The sequence below is a fragment of the Bos indicus genome, chromosome 14, assembly GCF_029378745.1.
Source record: "Bos indicus isolate NIAB-ARS_2022 breed Sahiwal x Tharparkar chromosome 14, NIAB-ARS_B.indTharparkar_mat_pri_1.0, whole genome shotgun sequence".
Classification (NCBI taxonomy): Eukaryota; Metazoa; Chordata; class Mammalia; order Artiodactyla; family Bovidae; genus Bos; species Bos indicus.
Genome location: NC_091773.1, coordinates 65,955,186 through 65,978,173, shown reverse-complemented (window position 1 = coordinate 65,978,173; position 22,988 = coordinate 65,955,186). Strand labels below are relative to the sequence as shown.

Here is a 22,988-nt window from a genome sequence, read left to right as displayed (position 1 = left end):
TTCCAAAGAGTACAGGATGGAAAGGAGGAAAGAGTAATTTCATCGTGCAGAAACCTGACAAACACCATGTCAGCCAAGTGATCATGGTAACACTGACAGTGACAAGTCATATTAACAGAGCGTACTTGTGATAATGTGATACAAGAAGAAACACAGACTTGATCTGTCTCCAGTTCCTGGCACAGTGCTTCTAAAACCCTTATAATTTCCTGAGTGATATGCGTGGGAGGAGCACATTTTGGTATTCACAATAAGTCCCTTTCCACCATATCTGGGTTTTGCTAATACGGACACTCTTAAAGGATGAGGGCTGGCTGCCAGAGGAACCATGTGATTAGAGGGCTGGAACTTTTAGGCCTACCCTCCTGACCTCCAGGAAGGAGAAAGGAGTTAGGGATTGAGTTAATCACCAATGGCCGATATTTTAATCAATCGTATCTCTGTCGTGGAACCTCCATAAAACCTCTAAAAGGAGTGTTTTGGAGAGTTTCCTGGTTGGTGAATACACTGGGGTGCCAGGAGAGTGACATGTCCAGAGTGGGCATGGACCCCCACAACCCCCTTCTTCATACCCCATTACCCCAGGTGATTCTTCCATTGGGCTATTCCTGAGTTATATCCCATACTTGTAATAGTAAGTAAAGTGTTTTCCTGAGTTCTGTGAGTTATTCCAGAAAATTAATGAATCTCAGGAGGGCACTATGGAACCCCTGACTTATAGCCAGTTGGTCCAAGTACGGGAGACCTACACTTGTGAGAAGCATCTGAAGTGAGGGAAGAGACGGACTGGTGAGACTGAGTCCATAATCTGTAGGGTCTGTAGGGTCTGTGCTAACTCCAGGTCGTTAGCATCAGGATGAATTAAACTGTAAGACACCCAGTTGGTGAACCAGAGAATTGTTTGGGGTAGAAAACCCACACATCTGGTATCAGAAGTTTTACAAATAGAGGAAATGAGTTTTTCTTTAATGCTCTTGATATAAATGAGATAAGACTAGCCTTTAGCTCTACAGTCTCTCTCTCCAAAATGAATAACCTCAGTGTCATCATAAGAAAAAAACATCAAACAAATCCCAATTGAGGGACATTCTACAAAATACCTAATTAAATTCCTCAAATTTCTCAAGGTCACCAAAAACAGGTAATCTGAGAAACTGTGACAGCAAGAGGAGTCTAAGGAGACATGGGGTGGTGACTAAATGTTAATGAAAAGTGGTATCCTGGATGGGTCCTGAAACAGAAAAAATGACGCCAGGTGAGAACTTAGTAAATATGGATAGAGTATGGATCTTAGTTGAAAACATTTATCAAGACTGGTTCATTAATTACAACAAATGCAGTGCACTAACATAAGATGTTAATAACAGGGGAAACTGGATATGAGTATATGGGAACTCTGTACAACTACTTTCACAATTCTTCTATAAATCTAAAAGTGTCAAAAATTAAAAGTTACTTCAAAAAATAAAATGGAAGAAGTTCTTCACTTTTTTATTTGAATAAATAATACTAAATAAATACTTACTAAATAAATATTTACGCTATAAAGCCCAACACTAGAATCTACAGTTCAATGGTTCTTATCTACATTAGAATCAGCTAGGGACTTTAAAAAAATTCTGATGCCTGGGCTTCAGTTTATATCAATTACATCAGAAATTTTTCAGAGTAAGGAATTCTCCATGGTCCAGTGGTTAAGATTTCATGCTTCCACTGCAGGAGGCATGGATTCGATCCCTAGTCAGGGGTTTAAGATTCCACCATGCCCAGAGACATGGACTAAATTTTTTTTTAGTTAATTAATTAAAAAAAAAAAAAAAACACGAATTCGCCAGAGTAAAAACCAAGGATTACTGGGGGATTTTTTTCCCCTCCAGAAGTAGATAGGTTGTTCAAATGTATAAAGAGAGATTAAGTGACAGTCATTTGCTGAATATTCAATGCATGCATGCTAAGTCACTTCAGTTGTGTCTGACTCTTTGCAACCCCATGGACTGTAGCCCACCAGGTTCTTCCACCATGGGATGTTCCAGGTAAGAATACTGGAGTGGGTTGTCATGCCCTTCTCCAAGGGATCTTCCTGACCCCGGGATAGAACCCAAGTCTCTTGTCTCCTGCATTGGCAAGCTAATTCTTTACCACTAGCACTACCTACCGGAGAAGGCAATGGCACCCCACTCCAGTATTCTTGCCTGGAAAATCCCATGGACAGAGGAGCCTGGTTGTCTGCAGTCCATGGGGCCGCTAAGAGTCGGACACGAGTGAGTGGCTTCACTTTCACTTTTCACTTTCATGCACTGGAGAAGGAAATGGCAACCCACTCCAGTGTTCTTGCCTGGGGAATCCCAGAGACGGGGCAGCCTGGTGGGCTGCCGTCTATGGGGTCACACAGAGTCGGACACGACTGAAGCGATTTAGCAGCAGCAGCGCTACCTACATTATAGTAAACATTACAAATTCCAAGGAATCATTTTTTCCATTGGAGATAACTAAAATATACAGACTTTAAGTGATTTTTGTATACAATTTTTTGTATTGACTAGAACAGAACTCTGCACTCCATTATTTAACCAAAAAGTTTGTTGGACTCTCTTTTCCAAATAAGATATTTTAAAAAATATTTAGCAAATTTCTGTATGAATATGCTTTAAAACAAGAATGCCCTGGAGCATATCTTATTTTTGAAGAGGTATCCTTTATTGGATAAGACTGTTTAAACTTTTACATGGCAGAAATAATTCACATAGATTTACTTTATACCCTACTATGAATACTCCTTGGTAGAAACAAAATGTCATCTTTGTAGAAAGTTGCATTGAGTAGAAAGACCAGCTTCATTAGAAGACACTCTTTAAAAAGCAGACTTTCTATAGCTAATTCAGGAACTTACAGTAAATATGAACAAATATATGCTTTTTAATCAACTCACACTAAGGATTTGGGAATATCTTCCACTGACATTCAGAAAACAAATAATTTTCTTAATACGTAATACAGTAGACCCATGTCAGCACCAAATTTATATCACATGCTCAGAAAGGCCAAAAAAGATCTTTGCCATCTTTAGCAATGTAAACTAGAACAAAAACCTTGATATCAGGATTAACCTGCTACAGAAATCTCTGTTTGCAATTTATTTAATTTTAAAAACCTGTACAATTACCTCAGCATTGATCAAAAAATGTCTATTTGTCAACATGTATTCTCATTGGACAAGCTTTTCCTATTAATAGGTATAAAAATCAAATTCATAAAGCACTATTTCTAATCATGTCCCATATCTCTCTTGAATAAAAAATATTTAAAGAAGTTTGTTTGTAATAGTTACCTGGGGCTCAGGTGTATAGTACTAAAAAACCTTAAAACACTGTATCTTGAAATAGTTATCATATAGTGTTTCCCTTTCAAATTCACATGGAGAGTTGTTGGAAATGTTGATGAAATTTTAGGTCACAAATTTTTCTCCAAATATAGTACCTTGAGTTATGAAAAAGAAAATTAAGCTTGGAAAAACTGTAAGTTGATATTGGTATAACCCATAAATTCTCTCATTTCATTCACTCAAAATGAAAAAAGCAGGATCTACAATTGGTTCAAGTATTAATACTGAATACAAATATAAATATCTTTGATAATACAGCAACTCAACATGGTGAATTTACAGCTCTAGGATTTTGAAATCAGAGAAAGAATTTGATCTATATTATTTCAAAATTAAGCACTATTAAATTTTCAGTGGTTTAGGGACAAAATGGCTCTATGTCATGTCAGCCCAGTAACTGGAAAATGACTAATCAAAAGATTGAGACTAAAGATAATAAAAAGGCCATCATGGAACACAGACCCTCTGTATTCTTAAACTAAAAATAAATGTAGAAATAAAACTTGGTAATGCAGACTTCCCATGATGCTGAAAAGACCATCTTTCAAACAATCAAAATAAGGAAAAAAGGAATGGGGAAAAATCTCAAATGAAAACAACTAGTATATCAAAATAGCCAATCAGGTGGAGTCGAGACGGTAGAGCAGGAGGACACAGTTTCCACCTCCTCCCATGTAGGGCATCCACCAGGCACTGGTGGGGGACTTCGGACACCCAAGGAGAGGGAAGGAAGCCCCAGGCGACCAGGTATGACATTGGGGGAAAGGAAAAGTGGAGGTGGGACGTGACCGGCATCCCTGAGGGGTTGCTGGGAGAGGGGAGGGGTTCGCACTATCAGAGGGGCCCTAAAATAATGAAAATAAAAACAAAAATAAACATATGGGACCGAATTAAACTTAAAAGCTTTTGCACAGCAAAGGAAACCATAAACAAGACAACTCAAGAAATAATTTCTCCCATTCTCCTTCATAATGGGAGAAAATACTTGCCAACGAAGCAACAAAGGATTAATCTCCATATTATAAAAACAGCTCTTGCAGCTAAAAAGAAAAACCAAAAAACCCAAACATCCAATCAAAAAATGGGCAGACCTAAATACATATTTCTCCAGTGAAGAAATACAGACGGCCAACAAACACATGAAAAGATTTCAGTATCACTAATTATTAGAGAAATGCAAATCAAAACTACAATGAGGTATCACTTCATACCAGTCAGAATGGTCAACATCAAAAAAAACCTACAAACAGGGAGTTTCCTGGTGGTCCAGTGGATAAGACCCTGTGCTCCGAACATAGAGGGCCTGGGTTTGATCCCTGGTCAGGGAACTAGATCCCACATGCCACAACTAAGACCCAGGGCAACTGTAAAATAAATTAAAAAAAAATTTTAATCTACAAACAATAAATGCTGGAGTGGGTGTGGAGAAAAGAAAACCCTCTTGCACTGTTGGTGGGAATGTAAATTGATACAGCCACTGTGGAGAACAGTATGGAGGCTCCTTAAAAAACTAAAAATAGAACTACCATATGACCCAGCAATCGCACTAATGGGTACGTACCCTGAGAAAACCGTAATTCAAAAAGACCCAGCTACCCCAATATTCACTCCAGCACTATTCACAATAGCCAGGAAATAGGAGAACCTAAATGTCCATCGACAGATGAATGGATAAAGAAGATGTACATATATACAATGGAATATTACTCAGCCACAGAAAGGAATGAAATTGGGTCATTTGTAGAGATGTGGATGGACTGAGTCTGTCACACAGTAAAGTCAGAAAGAGAAAAACAAATATTGTATACTAATACATGTATGTGGAATCCAGAAAAATGATACAGATGAAACTATTTGCAGGGCAGGAATAGAGACACAGATCTAGACAATGGACAAGTAGACACAGGACGAGAAAGAGAGGGCAGGATAAACTGGGAGGTTAGGACTGCACATATGCATGCCCACATGTAAAACAGCTAGCGGGAACCTGCTTGGAGTACAGGGAACTTAGCTCTGTGCTCTCTGATGACCTTGATGGGTGGGACGGGCATGGGGGAGGGAGGTCCAAGAGTTAGGGGTTATATGTATACATATAGCTGTTGCACAGCAGAAACTAATACAACATTTTAAAGCTATTTTACTCCAATAATAAAAAAAAGAAGAAATAGAGCAAGGCCTTCCGAGTTTTAAGGGAACATTATTTTCAATCCAGAATTTTATACCTGATCAACCAACAGTAAAGAAAGAATAAAGACATGGTCAGATATACAAGGTCTGAAAAAACTGCTAATGTCTGGAAGCTCCTAGAAGACAGGATGCATCAAAATAGGGAAGTAAAACACAAAAGACAATATTCAGGAAACATAGGACACATTACAGAAGAGAGAGAAAGGAAATTCCCAAGATGATGTTGGGGAATGGAAGGTCTGCAAAGGACAGCTTGTTCAAGACTCTAGAAAGTAACTGTTCAGATTAGAAGCAAATAGAGGGCTCAATAAAGTATTAGGCAAGTAAAAAGTATGATGCTAAACAATTATTTGTATTTGAACATACAGAGAGGTCTTTACAACCTCTGCAGAGAGTATAGGGACGGAGCATTTGACAACAAGTCAGCGATGGGTACACAGAGAAGTTAACAGCAACAAACAACAGTAAGAAAAGCTGTGACAACTACTAGTTCCAGAAATCACAAAAATAAAAAATAAGTAATCATAATGTATTATGATGCTTACATAGTCCTAACTAAACACTGAGAAGGATTTTTTTTAGAACTGTGCTTTAATTATACGAGGAAAATGAGAGATAACAAGTAATCAGTTCTAAAGAATTTCAGTTTGTGATCAATAATTTTATCTAAAATATGTTTTCTTAATAAAATGAATTTACTTTTCAAGAAGTAAAAGAACAAGGATAAATTTTAAAATTCTCTTTACTGGTTTTAAGCTTAGTTTATAAAGATCTCTACCAATTCTTCCAAACACATGTGGCCATTTAAAATTTGTTTTTAAATACTTAAAGAACTTTTCATGATAACTGATGTTATTTTTGTGGCCCTTGGAGTAGCAAACAAGCAGCAGCAATAATTATCAGCAAAGAAACCAAACACTAAACAAAACAATAACAAAGTGCCTGGCCAAAATATTTTAGTAGCAGTAGTAGAGATCAAAGTAGTAGCTTTAATAACAATGGAAGCTAAACTATTGAGCACACTATGTGTGACAAGTTGTTCTAAGTGTGAAGATACATATTTTTTATTCCATCCCCCTAACAACTCTATGAAGCAACATCTGTCACTATCCCCTTTTTATAGACAGTGAAATTGAACCAGAGACATTAAATAACCTGGCCAATGACAGTAAATTGGGAACAGAATCAGGATTTTAGTCAAAGCAGTCCATAATTTAACCAATTTGATATAACTGAAGCTTCTGGACTGACTTGGACTGATTCTGATGCTGTTCTATTTCATCATCAGTTTAAAAGATTCTCGAGAGAGACTGATTTGAAATTCCTTGGGCTTCCCTGGTGGCTTAGACGGTAAGTACCTGCCTGCAATGAGGCAGACCTGGGTTTGATCCCTGGATTGGGAAGATCCCCTGGAGGAGGGCAAGGCAGTGCACTCCAAAATTCTTGCCTGGAGAATACCTCTGGACAAAGGAGCCTGGCAGGCTACAGTCTGTGGGGTTCCCAAGAGTGGGACACAACTGAGCAGCTAACACAGCGAGGAAATGGAGGATTCTGGAGAATGCTCACCTGAAGGCTATACCACATATGGATTTTTCCAAGCACCCTGCATTTCTCCTGATACCCATGCTGAGAATTACGGTGTCAGTAAATCACACTGGAGGGCACATGGCATTCCTCAGACACTAAGGACCATAGCACGACAAGTTTAGAGTTCAGTTCATAAAGAAATCACCAAAAAGTCCTCTCTTCTGAAGACAGAAGCTCGAAAACATGGTCAAAAGCCAGTTAATAGGCAAAACCTTTTTCTCTGAATCACTACTGAATTAATATGAAATAAAATGACACCTCTGAAAGTGAAAATAAAAGGCCTACTACACGCATCAAAGTGAAAAACTCTCAAGCAAACCTAACATCAAGAAGTATCCAATTTTGGCTCAACATTTTACTTAACATTCTTCGACATCTGTTCGGCTTCTTGTATTCTACTTAAATTAACATTGCAATCGACATGGAAAACACCTGAGCTCCAGTACAAAGCAATTCTTATAAACTCCTAGTCAATTTTTTAATCTATTTAAAAAAGGACCATTTGACAATGTGCACTCACTGCCTTCTCTTATAAGTTCAACTTATTAATACCATCTATCCCACTGTTAGATAATCATCCAGTGAACCATGCGTGCAGTGTTTGCCTTGTTATTTAATTTAGAATCAGCAAGCACTGACTTTTATGGTGTCAATATTCATACATAACTTCCTATCTAACATTTTAATAAGACATACAAGATAACTTAAAACTAGTATTTTAAAAGTCAATGATTAATTAGGGTTTAAGAACTACACGGGCACATAGTTTATTGCATAATTAATAAATTACCAAAATGCATGCTCACACCTTGAATGCTACAGATATATTAGTATAATCTGAATGAGAATAAGAAAAAGTCCTGTATGCCTTCAATTTATAGAGACAACCTATGTCCCACTGTCTGCTGACTTGGTCAGAAATAAATGCAAACTTTATGATTATGTTTGACTTTTATAAAAAATAAAATATCACTTTAATGACAATTTGGCTGGGAAGATTAAAAAGACACATAGCTATGAGACTTAAACCTGAACATGTAATCCAATTTTAAGCCAATTTTCAAGAGACCCCCAAAGGTATGAATAGTACAAAGACAAATACTATGTAAGATTCTGAGCCTTCAATATGAATAAGAGTTCCTGAGAGGACAAGACTACTGATTTTAAGATTTGGTAACAATGAATGGCAATGTAGAAATATACTCTTACTATAGAAGGCCTCCAGATCCACTCTGCATATCCTGTTCTTATAAGTTTTTTTGTCTGTGCATGTATATATATTTATTTATATTCAGAGCACAAGTGATAAAATGACCTCGAGATAGAAACTGCTGCCTGAGAACATAAAAATAAAGCAAAGTGTATGAATACTGCTCATAGTGTGTGACTCTGTCAAGACGATTTTTTCTTATAATTTCAATAAAACAACAAAAAATAACATAATAGTTTCATCTAAAAATATCAGCTTGGTCCCAGAGATAAATGCTTATTTGAAAATTAGAGAAACATTAAATCTGATGTGATTTTTAAATCTATCCATATTATTTTGGAAGCCTTCCCTTCAAACGGTGAAACCTAATACCCCACACCTTGAATGTGCACTATACTGTATAACACATACCTAAAACAATAGGATGGCTTCCGATGGGGCAGCGAGCAGAAGCTGGACACGCTCAAGAGAGTATTATTTAGTAACAGCATGGAAAGTGACAAACTTTTAGCTCTTATATTTTGGACACTGATTCATCCAATTAGATCTTATATTAAAAAGTCATTGTATATGGTAAGAGATAAGAGTCCAACTTCACACTTTTACATATGGCTATTCAGCTGTCCCTCAGACATATATTTAACTTATATGCAGAGTATATCATGAGAAATGCTGGGCCAGATGAAGCATAAGCTGGAATCAAGATTGCTGGGAGAAATATCAATAACCTCAGATATGCAGATGACACCACCCTTACCGCAGAAAGCAAAGAAGAACTAAAGATGAAAGTGAAAGAGGAGGGTGAAAAAGTTGGCTTAAAGCTCAACATTCAGAAAACTAAGATCATGGCATCTGGTCCCATCACTTCATGGCAAATAGATGGGGAAACAGTGTCAGACTTTATTTTGGGGGGCTCCAAAATCACTGCACATGCTGACTGCAGCCATGAAATTAAAAGACACTTACTCCTTGGAAGGAAAGTTATGACCAACCTAGACAGCATATTAAAAAGCAGAGAGACATTACTTTGTCAACAAAGGTCTGTCTAGTCAAGGCTATGGTTTTTCCAGTAGTCACGTATGGATGTGAGAGTTGGACCATAAGAAAGCTGAACACTGAAGAACTGATGCTTTTGAACTGTGGTGTTGGAGAAGACTCTTGAGAGTCCCCTGGACTGCAAGGAGAACCAACCAGTTCATCCTAAAGGAAATCAGTCCTGAATATTCATTGGAAGGACTGATGCCGAAGCTAAAACTTCAATATTTTGGGCCACCTGATGCGAAGAACTGACTCATTTGAAAAGACCCTGATGCTGGGACAGACTGAAGGCAGGAGGAGAAGGGGACGACAGAGGATGAGATGGTTGGATGGCATCATTGACTCAATGAACCTAAGTTTGAGTAAACTCCGGGAGCTGGTGATGGACAGGGAGGCCTGGCATGTTGCAGTCCAAGGGGTCACAAAGAGTCAGACACGACTGAGCAACTGAACTGAACTGACTGACTGACTGATTCAGCTGTCCCAGCACCATCCATTTAAAAAACTGTTCTTTTTCCATTGAATGGTCTCCATACCTTAGTTGAAAATTAATTGGCCATAGATAACATGATTTATTTCTGGACTCTCAATTGTTCTGGACTTTCTATTCCATTGATTTTTATATCAATCCTTATGCCAGTACCACACTGATTTAATTACTGTAGGTTTGTATTATATTCTGAAATTGGAAAGTGAATCCTCCAACTTTGTTCTTCCTTTTCAGTATTATTTTAGCTACTTGGGGCCCCCTTTTCCATATGAGTTTGAAGATAGGCTTTTCCTTTTTGCAAAAAAAAGATCATAAAGATTGGATGAATATGTGAGTCACTTTGAGAAGTACTGCCATTTATACAATATTAAGTCTTCCAATTCATGAACATGGGATATCTCTTCAGTGATTTAGGTATTCTTTAATTTTTTTCAGCAATGTGTGGTATTTTTCACTGTATAATAACTTTTTATATCCATTATAAATAATAATAATAATAACAACTTTTTTATCCATTCTCTTGGATGCTATTGTAAATGCAACCGTTTTCTTAAGTACCCTTTTGCATTGTTCATTGCTAGTGGATAAAAATATAACTGATTTTTATATGCTGATCTTGTACTAAACTTGCTTATTAACTCTAGAAGATTTAGATATTTTGAACAGATAACATTTAAGAAGGTGCTCTACCTTGAGGAGACCAAAACAAAGGCAAGCCTCTGTGTCAGTCCCATAGGGAATTGCTGGATAGTTCAAAATGGAGAAGCACACATTTCTGAGAATAAGGTTATTACTCCTCTTCCCTGCCCCCAACCTCCATTGTCCCAACAGCTGCCACTGAGCTAAAAAGTCAGGGATGGCAGGCATCCAAAAACGCAAAAATGCCATATCACTTTCTTACGAAAACTTAACATTCTTAAACTTCTTCATTAAGCACTCCCCTGGTTGTTTTAAGTTTTTTATTAGATTGCAGATCTAAAAGACTGATCTGTCAGTTTCTGCTAACATAATGGTTTCTTCATTTTATTTGTTAAAAGAAACTACTGGGAAAACTCCACCATTCTCCATGATCAGAAGCTTCTTTTAACAAATATAATGTGGTGGAATTGACAGAGTATAACTCTTGAGACTATGTCATAAAAGGCATTGAGATGTCCCCTTTGTTCTCTCTCTCAGTTGCCAGACTGTGAAGACTCTCAAATAGACCTATGGAGAGTCCCACACGGCAAGTTGCTGAATCAGTCTGCCAACAGTCATACGAGTGAGCTACCTTGGAACTGAAGTCCTTGTCAAGCCTTCAGATGACTATAGCTCTGATCAACATTTAACCGCAACCTCAGAAGAGACTCTGAGTAAAGTCATCCAATTAAGTCACTCCTGAAAAAATGATCTATAGATATCAAAAAATAATAAATGTGTATTTATTATTGCCGCTAGGTTTGGGCAGTATATGATATTTATACTGCCTCTAGGTTTGGGCAGTATATGATATTTAAAGCTGAGGCCTGAAAGATGAGAAGCTAGTCATCCAATGAGTTCTAAGGAAGAAGAGTGTTTCAAGCAGAGGGAATGGCAAATGCAAAGACCCTGCATAAGGAAAGGTCACTGACATGTTAAAAAAAAAAAACAAAAACTTGAAAGAAGATCAATGTCACAGGAGCTCAGTGAAGAAGAGAAAAATAGGAAGAAAAGAGATCACCAAAATGGCAGAAAGTAACTGAAGTGACTGTAACGAAGTCTTTAAAACAGTGAAAACCGCTAAGTTCTAGGGTAATCAAAGGTACCTTATTCATAAAAAAATGGAAATCAATCTATAATTAAGTACCGGCAGATAAGAGCCAAGCAATAATAGTCACTAGTCCAATGACGGCTAGGCAGTTTTAGTCCAAAACTCACGACAGGCTTAAATAAAGTGAAGGAAAGCCACTGGTACCACCCCAGAGGGGCAAAAACTAGACTTTTTAGAGAACATAATCTTATTGAAAAGTATATAACTCTGATAAGCCAGTGGTGTTTATTTTTAGAAGTACTAATAAATATTGGATTGAAAACTGAGCATAAAGTCTTAATGAAGAGGCCTAAAAGAAAAAAAAAAACAAACCCTAGTTTTATTCTTGGGTTTCTCACTAGTTATGTCAACTTTGGTAAATAACTTCACTCCTAATTTAATTTCACTTAACTACAAAATAAAATAAATAATATATACATGTCCAGTCTTACCTTTTTTAAGATCAAATAAAATGAGAAAAATGTTTTGAAACTACAAAAAACTATATATATATATACAAATCTGATCGTTTGCAGAGAGAAACCAAAAAAACTAACTGTATCTATTATCACATGGGAACCCAGGGTGGAAACTGTAACCCTTTGAGAGCATGAACCAAGATCTTTACATCATCCCATATTACTTACAGAAACAACACTTTTATAAGAATGCTATTTCTAAATTCTGAATGCTGAAATCATTGGCAAAAATTTACATCTAGAATGCAAGCTTAAAGCATCTGTCTCACCAGGCAGTCCATAGCTACTGCCAAAGGAATAACTGATGCAGCTGAATATCTAAAGAAAATGATTCCAAATGAGTTCTGAGGCTTCCCTGGTGGCTCAGTGGTAAAGAATCTACCTGCCCACGCAGGAGACCCGGGTTCAATCCCTGATCCGAGAAGATCCCACATTCCATGGAGCAACCAAGCCAGTGTGCCACAACTACTGAGCCTGTGCTCCCGAGTCCAGGAATCACAACTACTGAGCCCTCTCGCCGTAACTACCGAAGCTTGCGCACCCTAGAGCCCATGCTCTGCAAAAAGAGAAGCCAATTCAATGAGAAGTCCGGTCACTGAAGCTAGAGCCCACATAGCAACGAAGACCCAGTACAGCCAATTAAAAAAAAAAACAAATCAGCTCTGAAAAGATGCACACTTGCCCTTGTTTTGGCACACCATATGGCACAACGTTTAACAACAGGTGAAAAGGGTGAAAGAATTTCAAAAGAAATGCCAATCAGATAACCAGTCTCGGAAATTAAAAATAAATTTGAGGGCTTCCTGGTGGTCCAGCGGTTAAGAATCTGCCTGCCAATGCAGGGGACACAGGTTCAATCTGGGGTCAGGGAGGACCCCACATGCCGCAGGGCAGCTAAGCCCACGCACCACAACTACTGAAGCCTGCACCCTAGAGCCTGTGCTCTGCAAGAAAAGCCACCACAGTGAGAAGCCCAGGCACCACGACTAGAGTACCCCCTCTCGCCACAACTGGAGAAGGCCAACAGGCAGAAACGAAGAACCAGAGCAGCCAAAAAACAAATAAATAATTTTTAGGGTAAATTTGAATCAGCAAAATTTGTGTACAAAAACCCTAAGATTAATTAAAAAACCTTTGGGAAAATACAGATGATGTTATCAAAGACTTCAATCATCATAAACATAAAATATCTGTGTTTTCAGATTTAATGACTAACTGAATACCCAAGAAGTATTCATCTCTATATCCTAACCAGAAAAAAAAACTACATAATTTGAAACAAGGAAACAAATCATTAGTGAATCACAGAAACAGTAGACACTATTAAACGTGATATAAAGATATAACCTTTTACTTTATTAAAATGCACTGATGCACTAATTTAAAGTAAATGGAATAAGCTGGTCCTTTTATGTCCCTCCTGCTTTCTCTAATAACCCATCTTCTGCTGTGGCATCAACCCATTGATGATCAGTTAAAAGCAAGTTCCAGAAAATATGACATCAGTTCAGTTCAGTCGCTCAGTTATGTCCGACTCTTTGTGACCCCATGGACCACGCCAGGCCTCCCTGTCCGTCACCAATTCCCGGAGTCTACTCAAACTCATCTCCATTGAGTCGGTGATGCCATCCAACCAAATTGACCAAATTCAAGAAAACATTTATTCAACAAACAAGAGAGCTAATATCAACTAGACAACAGATACTGTATAAGCTTACTATATTAACCTTACATTCCCCATTAGTCACTAATGCTTAGCTACCAGAAAAGAGTAGTGAACGTTTAACAAAAACAAAATATATTTTGAGATTTAATGAACAAATATACTTCACTTGTATAATAAGACAGAAAGTGCTATTGATATATTTAAAGAAAAGAAAAAAACGAAATTATAGAAAAAATCCTCAGAAGAAAAAGACTAATTTTTTTAGAGTAATTACTAACCGAATTTTCTTCCTCCTCTTCCAGTTCTCGCTGCTGTTCTTCATGTCTTTTAGCTTTGATCTCCATTGCTTCTGTGATCAGGTCTCTTAAAATCGATACAGGTTTTGCATTCTTAATAAAAGGGTGCTAGAAAAGTAAAATTCAATGGTATAAATTCAAATGGCTTCTCTGAATTATGTCTTAAAAACATTAAAACAATATATAAATGTGAACCAGGATAACAGGCTTCAATGATTGGTTCTTTATCCAGAATTAAATAGATAGGTTAAGAACAGAGGATATTTCAGCTGCTTTAGAAATAAAGATTTTACTTTTTAGGTTTACTTGTTTTTAAAAAACCACTGCAGAACACAAAAACAAATGTAATCCTGTTGATGAAAATACATCACTGTTAGAGATATAATTTTCCAAAGGAAGTATAGATTATGTAGTCAAAAGCCAAATTTTTTTTTTAAAGATTGGTGTATGTGTGTGCTTAGTCACTCAGTCGCGTCCGACTCTGCAACCCCATGGACTGCAGCTTGCCAGGCTCCTCTGTTCATGGGATTCTCCAGGCAAGAATACTGGAGTGGGTTGCCATTCCCTTCTCCAGGGGATCATTCCAACCCAGCGATTGAACCCAGGTCTCCTGCATTGCAGGCAGATTCTTTACTGTGTGAGCCACCAGGGAAGCCCAAAGATCAGTGATTATATTATATATAAAAGTAAAATGATTTTGATATTGTTACAAATTTTAATTAATCTTAACAAGCCAACAGCTAAAGTCAGTAGTCAAAAGGAAGACAACTATTTTTTTTTACTTCTTTTACATATTTTCTATTTATTATATATTTAATAATGTAATCATTTCCAAGGGAAAAGTAAAAAACAGTAATAAAAGAAAAATATTTTTCAAAAAATAAGTACTACTTAATTTCTATACTATATATAAAGTAACTTTTCACTTCTTTTTTTTTTGTATCATCCTGATGTAGCTAAAACATCTGAGTTTGCAATAATCCTGATAAGAGGAAATAGAACAATCAGGAAATACCTGGGTGTTGGAGGACTTTGTAATTCAAAAGGGGGAACATGAGAGAATGTAGAGGGAAAGGTTAAAAGTTTAATTTGGAATAGATAGATAACTATTTTTTTTGAGGATTTAAAAAAAAACGTATTTATAATTAATTGGTGAGCGATGTCAGACAAACCGTAAGGATTTCACTGAATTAGTATTTTGAATCAGCAATACAGCTTCAAAATGTAATTTTCTTAATTAACGTCAGTAGATAAGAGTCAGATCAAAGTCATCTGAGTTATTTTAATAAAGATTAATACAACACAAAAATATTTTTAAAGGTAAAACAATTTTTAGTGCTAAAGAAGAAATTTACTGACATTTGTAGGAGGCTTTAAAATGGTGAAGGTATCATTTGGGAAAACTAAGAGTAAGAATTTTACCTGAATACAGAAGTTCTAGGATAGATGAGACAGAACCAATAAATTCTTTTATAGCAGTTATAGACTGATCACCAGATAATTAAGTTCTATCAACATACCTATGGTGGAGACTCCTAGTCACTCACCAAAACAGAGTTGGGACTGGACCTATGGCTGCCCAGCTACATCTGCCTCTCTCAGACTCCCTTTCAGTTGGTTGTGATTATGGACTAAGTTCTCACCAATGCAATACCGATATTTCACTGGTACTGAATTAAAGACCAGCGTCTGTGTTGTGTTCCAGCCCTCTGATCTGGACCTCAGAACACTGAGAGAGGGCACTCTTCTGTGATTTCTTCTCTTTCTGCCATGTTGGGAAACAGACAAAGACTGTCCTAAAGGATGATGGAGAGCAAGAAGGAAGAAATCCCAGTCCTGCTATCAGAATTTCTGAGTAACACTGGTAAAGAGGCTGCAAAAATTAGTAATAACTGAATATATGCTCTGTACCCTTAAAGAACTTCTTATCCAGAATAAGGAATAAAAGAGAAACGCATAAAAAAAATTACAGTGTGACATACAAGTTACATTCATGATGATCTAGCACAGTCTATATGATTAAGTGATATAAAAGTAAATGAGTAGGTGAAGTAATATCAGGTGTCTCACAGAGAAGAAACAGACTGTTTCAGGGAGAAGGAAAAGTATGAATGATACGAACAAACACACAAAGAAAGATAGGAGATGGATGTGAAACACTGTAGGAAGAGCTGTTGAGCCAAAACAGAAACACGGCTTACAAAAATGGTGTCCCAAGAGTTTAGATACAGGTAACAGTGGGGCAAGAGGGATAAATACTCAGAATGAGATACCGGAATTTTGCCTGACAGCCCCTTTAATTACACAGATGAGAGAATAGTGTAAGGAAAAGAATGTGATACCACAATCTTGCAGTAGAGTTTAGGAATGAAGTAAGATGGGGAGAAACTGTAAAACAGGTGTAAATTATTAAGAGTTAAAAAAAAATAGCTGCCACAATCAAGAGGAAGTACTGAATCTGGTGGAAAAACTCTTAAGAAGGATTGAGAGACTATGTATTAACAGAAGTGAAGGAAGACCAACACGGCAAAAACTGAGAACCAGTAGAAGTGTACCTCTTTACAAAGGCAAAAAAATATCAAATTGTATTTATGCTTTATCTTTTCAGGAAAAATTATGAGCCAAATTCCAAGACACAGTTTTATCTTTAAGAAATGCCAAAGTACACATCCAGTCTATTGCAAACTTACTTTCATGCAGTTCATTGTGAACTGACCACACAGTGTTACACTAACATTAGTCTACAGAGCTTAACATTCCTAATCTCAAAATCTCAGTATGTCTTACTTCATTTGTACTCATTTTTTCCCTACATAATCACTACAGGCATGATTCTGACCAACAAAGAGGAACTGGCTAATAAAGTTAAAAGGGTACTTTAAGAACAAGGCCATAATATTTGAGCATTCGTGATGGAAGGCATCACTGACTCAATGGACATGAGTCTGGGTAAACTCCGGGAGTTGGTGATGGACAGGGAGGCCCGGCGTGCTGCAGTTCATGGGGTCGCAGAGAGTCAGACACGACTGAGCAACTGAACTGAACTGATCATCACAAGAAAAGTTTTATCAGACACATTGGCAAATTTTTTAAGAATACTTGAAAGCTTTTTACAAGTAGCTGGTAGTAAAATTTTAAAATTCAAAGCAACATAAAAAAGAACAGAACAACAACAAAAACCAGAGAAGACAAGGTGGCAAAACTGAAACATGACACGTGACTGAAACGTTGCTGTACAAACCAATGCAAATAAATGTGCTGAGTTTCCATTATAGCAGTATCTTAGTTAAGTACTAAAACACACTGAGTTCATAAGATAACTTCAACTACATGCTTTCTATATGAGATATATTTAACAAAATAAATCCAAATTATGTTTCTAGCAGGGGATACTAAAAAGAACTTGGGTTAAAAGTCAAGGACAGGCAACGAAATATCAAACATAAAACAATGTCAAGAAGAACATGATCAAAAAAAGCAGAAATGAAGACAAAAAATGGTAAGTGAAGGAAGAGTCATATAATATTAATAAGGGACATAATACAAAGAAATATAGTTATAAATTTGATATATTAGTATAGCATTATGATATATAACGAAAACAGAGACCTAAGAAGATCTAAATAAATAAGAAGAGGAGACATTAGTATTTCTTTTTAGTCACTGAGAAATAGAACACTAAAAAAGATTAAAGCAATCTGAATAATATAATCAGGTTAACAGAAAAATCAATAAACAGAAGTAATATCTTTTTGTTAAATGCCTAGAAAAGCATGTGGTACCAGCATAAGAATGGAAAGAACAACAAAACAGAATATAATGCCTGGAAATAGAATATAATGTACAAAATAAGCTGGCATATTATGAAAACCAACCAGTGAGGAAAAAATACTTACTGCTTTGTTATTTTGGGGGTTGAGAGGAAGGTTTTGAATTAAGTTAGATCTTCACCACAGAAATATCAAAATAAATTACAGATGGATTAAGAAGTTAAAAGTCAAAAAATGGAAATATAAAAGAACTGGTAATACAGGAGAATATTTATATGTTCAACCCCGTGCCATGAAACACAGGGAAAAAACCATAAATGAACTAAAACTTTAACATTTATGTCAGACAAGAGGGTAGTTACTTTAAGAGTTTTAAGAAGAGTATCAATAAGAAAAAGATAAACAGACCAAACTCTAAAAGGCAACAGTTTCTCTGTTTCTGCCACAGCCCAGTGGTTAGGACTTGGTGCTTTCACGGCAGGGCCCAGGCTCAATCCCTGGTCTGGGAACTAGGATCCTGCGAACTGTGTGGCGTGGCAAAAAAATCAAGTATCTCAAGTTAAACACAAAGTAAGAGGACAGGAATCCTTACACCACTTGAACGGAAGACAGAGACTACCCAAAACCAGCCTATCACATTCTTGGTCGTGTATTTTAAGAAATAAAGCTGCTTAAAGATTTACTCTTCTAAAATCTGAACTGTTAAACTTTGTTCATGTTCTGAGTTATCAATTTCTTAACTGAAAGAATTTAAATTAATCATTTCTTCCAAGGAGTGAACTGCAGAAGAGACTTCTGCTTCTGGACCGACTGGGCAGTCATCCTTTCCTCTATACCGTTCCATCAAAGCATAGTGAAAACCCTGGGCATTATACATAAACAAGCACAGGAAGACACTGGAAGGTGGAGAGAAGGTGGCAAACCAGCTTGGGACTGTGGCACTAAAGCAATGACACAGCTGTGAGTTTCATGGGCTTTCCTTTTACTTCATTTATCCCAGCCTGGTTATTGAAGAAGTCAGGAACCCAGAAACACCCACGGCACAGACTAAAACAGCCCCTACAAAAGCCTGCTCTCTCTTGAGTGAAAGGATCAGGAAAGGACAGTTAGCCAGCACGCAACCCTCTCTTTTAAACAATAACCATTCTGCTCCACCAAACACTGCAGAGAAAACACTGACCCCACCCCATGCAGCAAAGGCTGGGTGGGGAACCTAGACTTCTACCCTCTGGAGGCTGTCCAATCCTTTCACTGCAGTAGTATCCGAGAAGAGCAAATGTTAAGCTGGGGCGTTCATCCACACCCAGCAGTATAAAAGGTGCTTCCCTCCCCCAGTGGGGAGTGTTGGTGGAGATCTCGTGACAACCTGGACTTCCAGCACTATCAGGCCGTAATAAGGAAACCCCACCTCCCTCTCTGCTAGAGGGGACTGGAGGCGGCCGAGGGGAGAATCAGAACTTCTGTCGCTGCCCAGCTATACTGAGGCCCTACAGTGCCTGCAGAGGCCACTGAAGGAACCTGAGTCCTCAACCCTGGCTGGTGGTAATAAGGAGCCCCTCCCCAACCCTACATGTCAAAAGAGACCACGTAGGGGGGCCTGGACTTCTAATGCTACCTGAGAGAAATGATGGTGCCCCTCTACCCCACTGAAGCACTATCAGAGGACACCACTCATTACAGAGAATTTAAGTAAGATCCAGCGTCTCAAAACATAATACTCAAAATGCCCAGGTTTCAAATGAAAATCACTCATCACAATAAGAAGCAATTAACTCAACTTAACTGGTTCAACAGATACCAATATCGAGATGACATGGATAACAAAATTATCTAGCAGGGATTTTAGAGCAGTCATAAAAATCCTTCAATAAACATGCCTGTAAACACATGACACATTAGAAAGCCTCAGCAAAGAATTAGAAGACACAAAAAAGAAACAAATGAAAAAATTAAAACTAAAATATATAACAAAAATAAAACCTGATGGATGGGCTGGCTCTATAGCAGAATGAGGACAGAGAGGACTCGGTGAATCAGAATATGAAACAGTAGAAATTACACAATATGAATGAGAGAAACTAAACTGGCATAAAAATGAACAGAATCTCAGGAATCTGTGGGAGTGAAACAAAAAAAATCTAACACTTGTGTTAATGGAGTCCTAGAAAGAGAGTAGAGGGTAGGGCTGAAAAATGTCCGATAAAATAATAGTTGGAAACTTCCCCAAATTGGCAAGAGATATAAACCCACAGAGTCAAGAAGCTGAACAGTACAGACCCAAAGAAATTCATACCAACACACATCTTAATTAAACTTCTGAAAATAAAGACAAAGAAAAAAGTCTTGAAAAGACCAAGGGGTAAAACAATTCAGATGACTGTAGATTTCTTACAAGAAAGCGTGGCACAACATTTTCCAAGTATTCAAAGAACTGGCAACCAAGAAAGGATTCTATCCATCAGGAATGAAGAAGAAACAAGATGTTCTCAGGTGAAGGAAAATCAAGACAATTTGTTAACAAAGGCCTACTCTAAACGAATGGCTAAAGGAAATCTTCTAAACAGATAGAAAGGAACAAAAGAAGGAACTTCTGGAACATTAGGAGGAAGAACACTGAAGAAAACAAAAACAGGTTAAACAGTCATCCCTTATCCTGGTTTTCTCGATTGTTTAAAGGTTAAAATAAATATAACACTCTGATATGGACCTCAATGTAATAAAGAGGAAGTATTAAAGATAATTATATTATAAATGGGAGGGACAGCAAGGTAGATAAAGTTTCTACTCCTCACTTCAACTGGTAAAATGAAAACTAAGTCATATGCCATGAGAGTTCACAAAGTGACCCACGACACCACCTATTTCAGCCAAGCCCATGGGCTAATTTGAATAATGACAGATCTCACTCTTCTAGAAGGCCAGACTAGGGCAAGAATTGACTTTCAGGTTCTAGGCTACCCACCAGAAGTACAGGGAACATCTCCAGATTAGGAATTCTAGGGCCACCAGGCTGAACTTAAACTGTCCCTGGGGATTCAATATCCTCATCTTTTAAAAACTACCAAGAGTTCAACTTAATCTCAAAGGATCCTTTCAGTCTTAGTCTGCTCGTTTAAACTTATACAATTATCTAATGTTGGAAGATAAACCACTATAAAAAATTCAGCACAAATTCCTCTTCAAAACCTGTTTATCAAAGTCTACAAATCAATATGGTAAAATCTACACATGTAGGTTATAGGCAAATGTCCACTTAAACTTGGTAATAAGACTATATTCTTAAAGTTAAAACATAATTTAACTTATAACATATAAAACATATGCAAAACTCCCTTAAGAGACAGAACAGGATGGCTTTCAGACATTCAGTAAAATAAAACTCGGAGTCTAATGAGACTCAAATGATACAACAGATAGTACTTCTGTCTAAAAGCTTTTCAAATCAGAAGTTTGCTATCTTAAATAAACATATATTGAATTTAATACACATGCATTAAGCACTACATGTATATTAAAGATACCAGGATACAGATACCTGTACTAAGATACCAGAGGTGCGAAAAACAACGCCCCTCCCCAAATGAGTACCACTTGACCTTGAACTAGTTACAATCCAGGACAAAGACACAGAAACAAGTTATTTCATCCTAACATGGCAAAAGGCATGGCCAGGGTGCTTATGGAAACCCTGAGAAACAATTAGCCTGAACAAAGATGAAAGGAAGGCTTTCTGGAGGAGTACCTAATTTGAATTTAGAAACAATGAAACAATGAGTAAAAAGGAGCCTGCCAGTCTTTAAACTAGCAAGTGAGGGGTGAGAAAAGGTATAGAGGATTGAAAAGACATGATCTGTATGAAACATGAAACTGCAAGTCGACTATTTCAGCATTTATAAAGGGGAAAAAAAGGGAAGTCAAGCAAGGTGTTAAGAGGCCAGAGGTGGACACACCAACATTATAACAGAGGGCCTCCATGCCCAACAACAGCACAACAGGAAACGTTTTTTAAAAATCAAAAAAACAAATACTGGCTCATAAGGGGCAGCCTGCTGGGCCGCCGTCTATGGGGTCACACCGAGTCGGACACGACTGAGGTGACTTAGCAGCAGCAGCAAGCACTATTCAAAACCAGCTGCACTGTTTGCCCTCAATATAAAGAAAAATGCTTGAGCCAAACCCAGCTAGAAGCCAGAGAGTAACGAGCTTATTAATATAATCCATACAGGTCAACTGGGCTTCCCATGTGGCTCAGCTGATAAAGACTCTGCCTGCAATGCAGGAGACCTGGGTCCGATCCCTGGGTTGGGAAGATCCCCTGGAGAAGGGAAAGGCTACCCACTCTAGTATTCTGGCCTGGAGAATTCCATGGACTGTATAGTCCACGGGGTTGCAAAGAGTTGGACACAACTGAGCAACTTTCACACATACAGGTCAATTTCTGGGCAGAAAGCAGAATGGAGAAAGGGTGACAAGTGAGGCTAGGGGACAAGTGGAATAACCCTAGAAGAATCCCTTGATCACTGTGTGATCTTTCGTGAGTCACTGAACTTTTCTGGGATTCAGTACTCTTGTATACAAAATTAGGGAATTTTACTGGAATATTTCTTAAATGCTTTTCCACCCTAAGAACTCTAGGTTAAAAACAGAATTTCTTTAAAGAGATTAGAAACGATTATGGAAGAAAGACCAGAAAAAAATATTGGTTAAATTACCCAAAAACCAGTCATTGGATGTATTTGGATTTACTTTCCTCATCAGATTTTATACTATTTGTCCCATTTTTTTTGTTATTTCCCCTCCCCCTTCTTTCTTATCTTCTTATTTAACCATAAGTTAAATAATTTAGAGATTCAACACAATAACAACAGCAATAGATCTTTGATTTATGTGCTTAAAATTCCTTTGAAGTGCTGACAATATTTCAAAAATAATGTTTCAATTAATTAACTTTTGAAAGGTAATATGGGCACATAAAACCAAACTCAAAAGTCTTAAAAAAAGAGTCTTCGGCAAAAACAAAGTTTCCATCCCACTACTGCTTCTCAGCCATGTAGTTACCTTCTCTGGAGGCCATTTTCTTGCTTATTTTTCTACAGCTACTCCACTGTAAGCACT

General features: G+C 37.4%; 1 protein-coding gene across 2 annotated transcripts in view; it reads right to left on the bottom strand.

Moving 5' to 3' along the window:
• Nucleotides 1-22,988, bottom strand: part of STK3 (serine/threonine kinase 3) — a 308,668-nt gene that overhangs the window by 116,317 nt on the left and 169,363 nt on the right. For both annotated transcript variants that reach the window (XM_019973823.2, XM_019973824.2), the window contains exon 8: nucleotides 14,086-14,211. In XM_019973823.2, coding sequence (XP_019829382.2) covers nucleotides 14,086-14,211 — 126 coding nt within the window. The remainder of the gene's footprint in view (nucleotides 1-14,085; nucleotides 14,212-22,988) is intronic.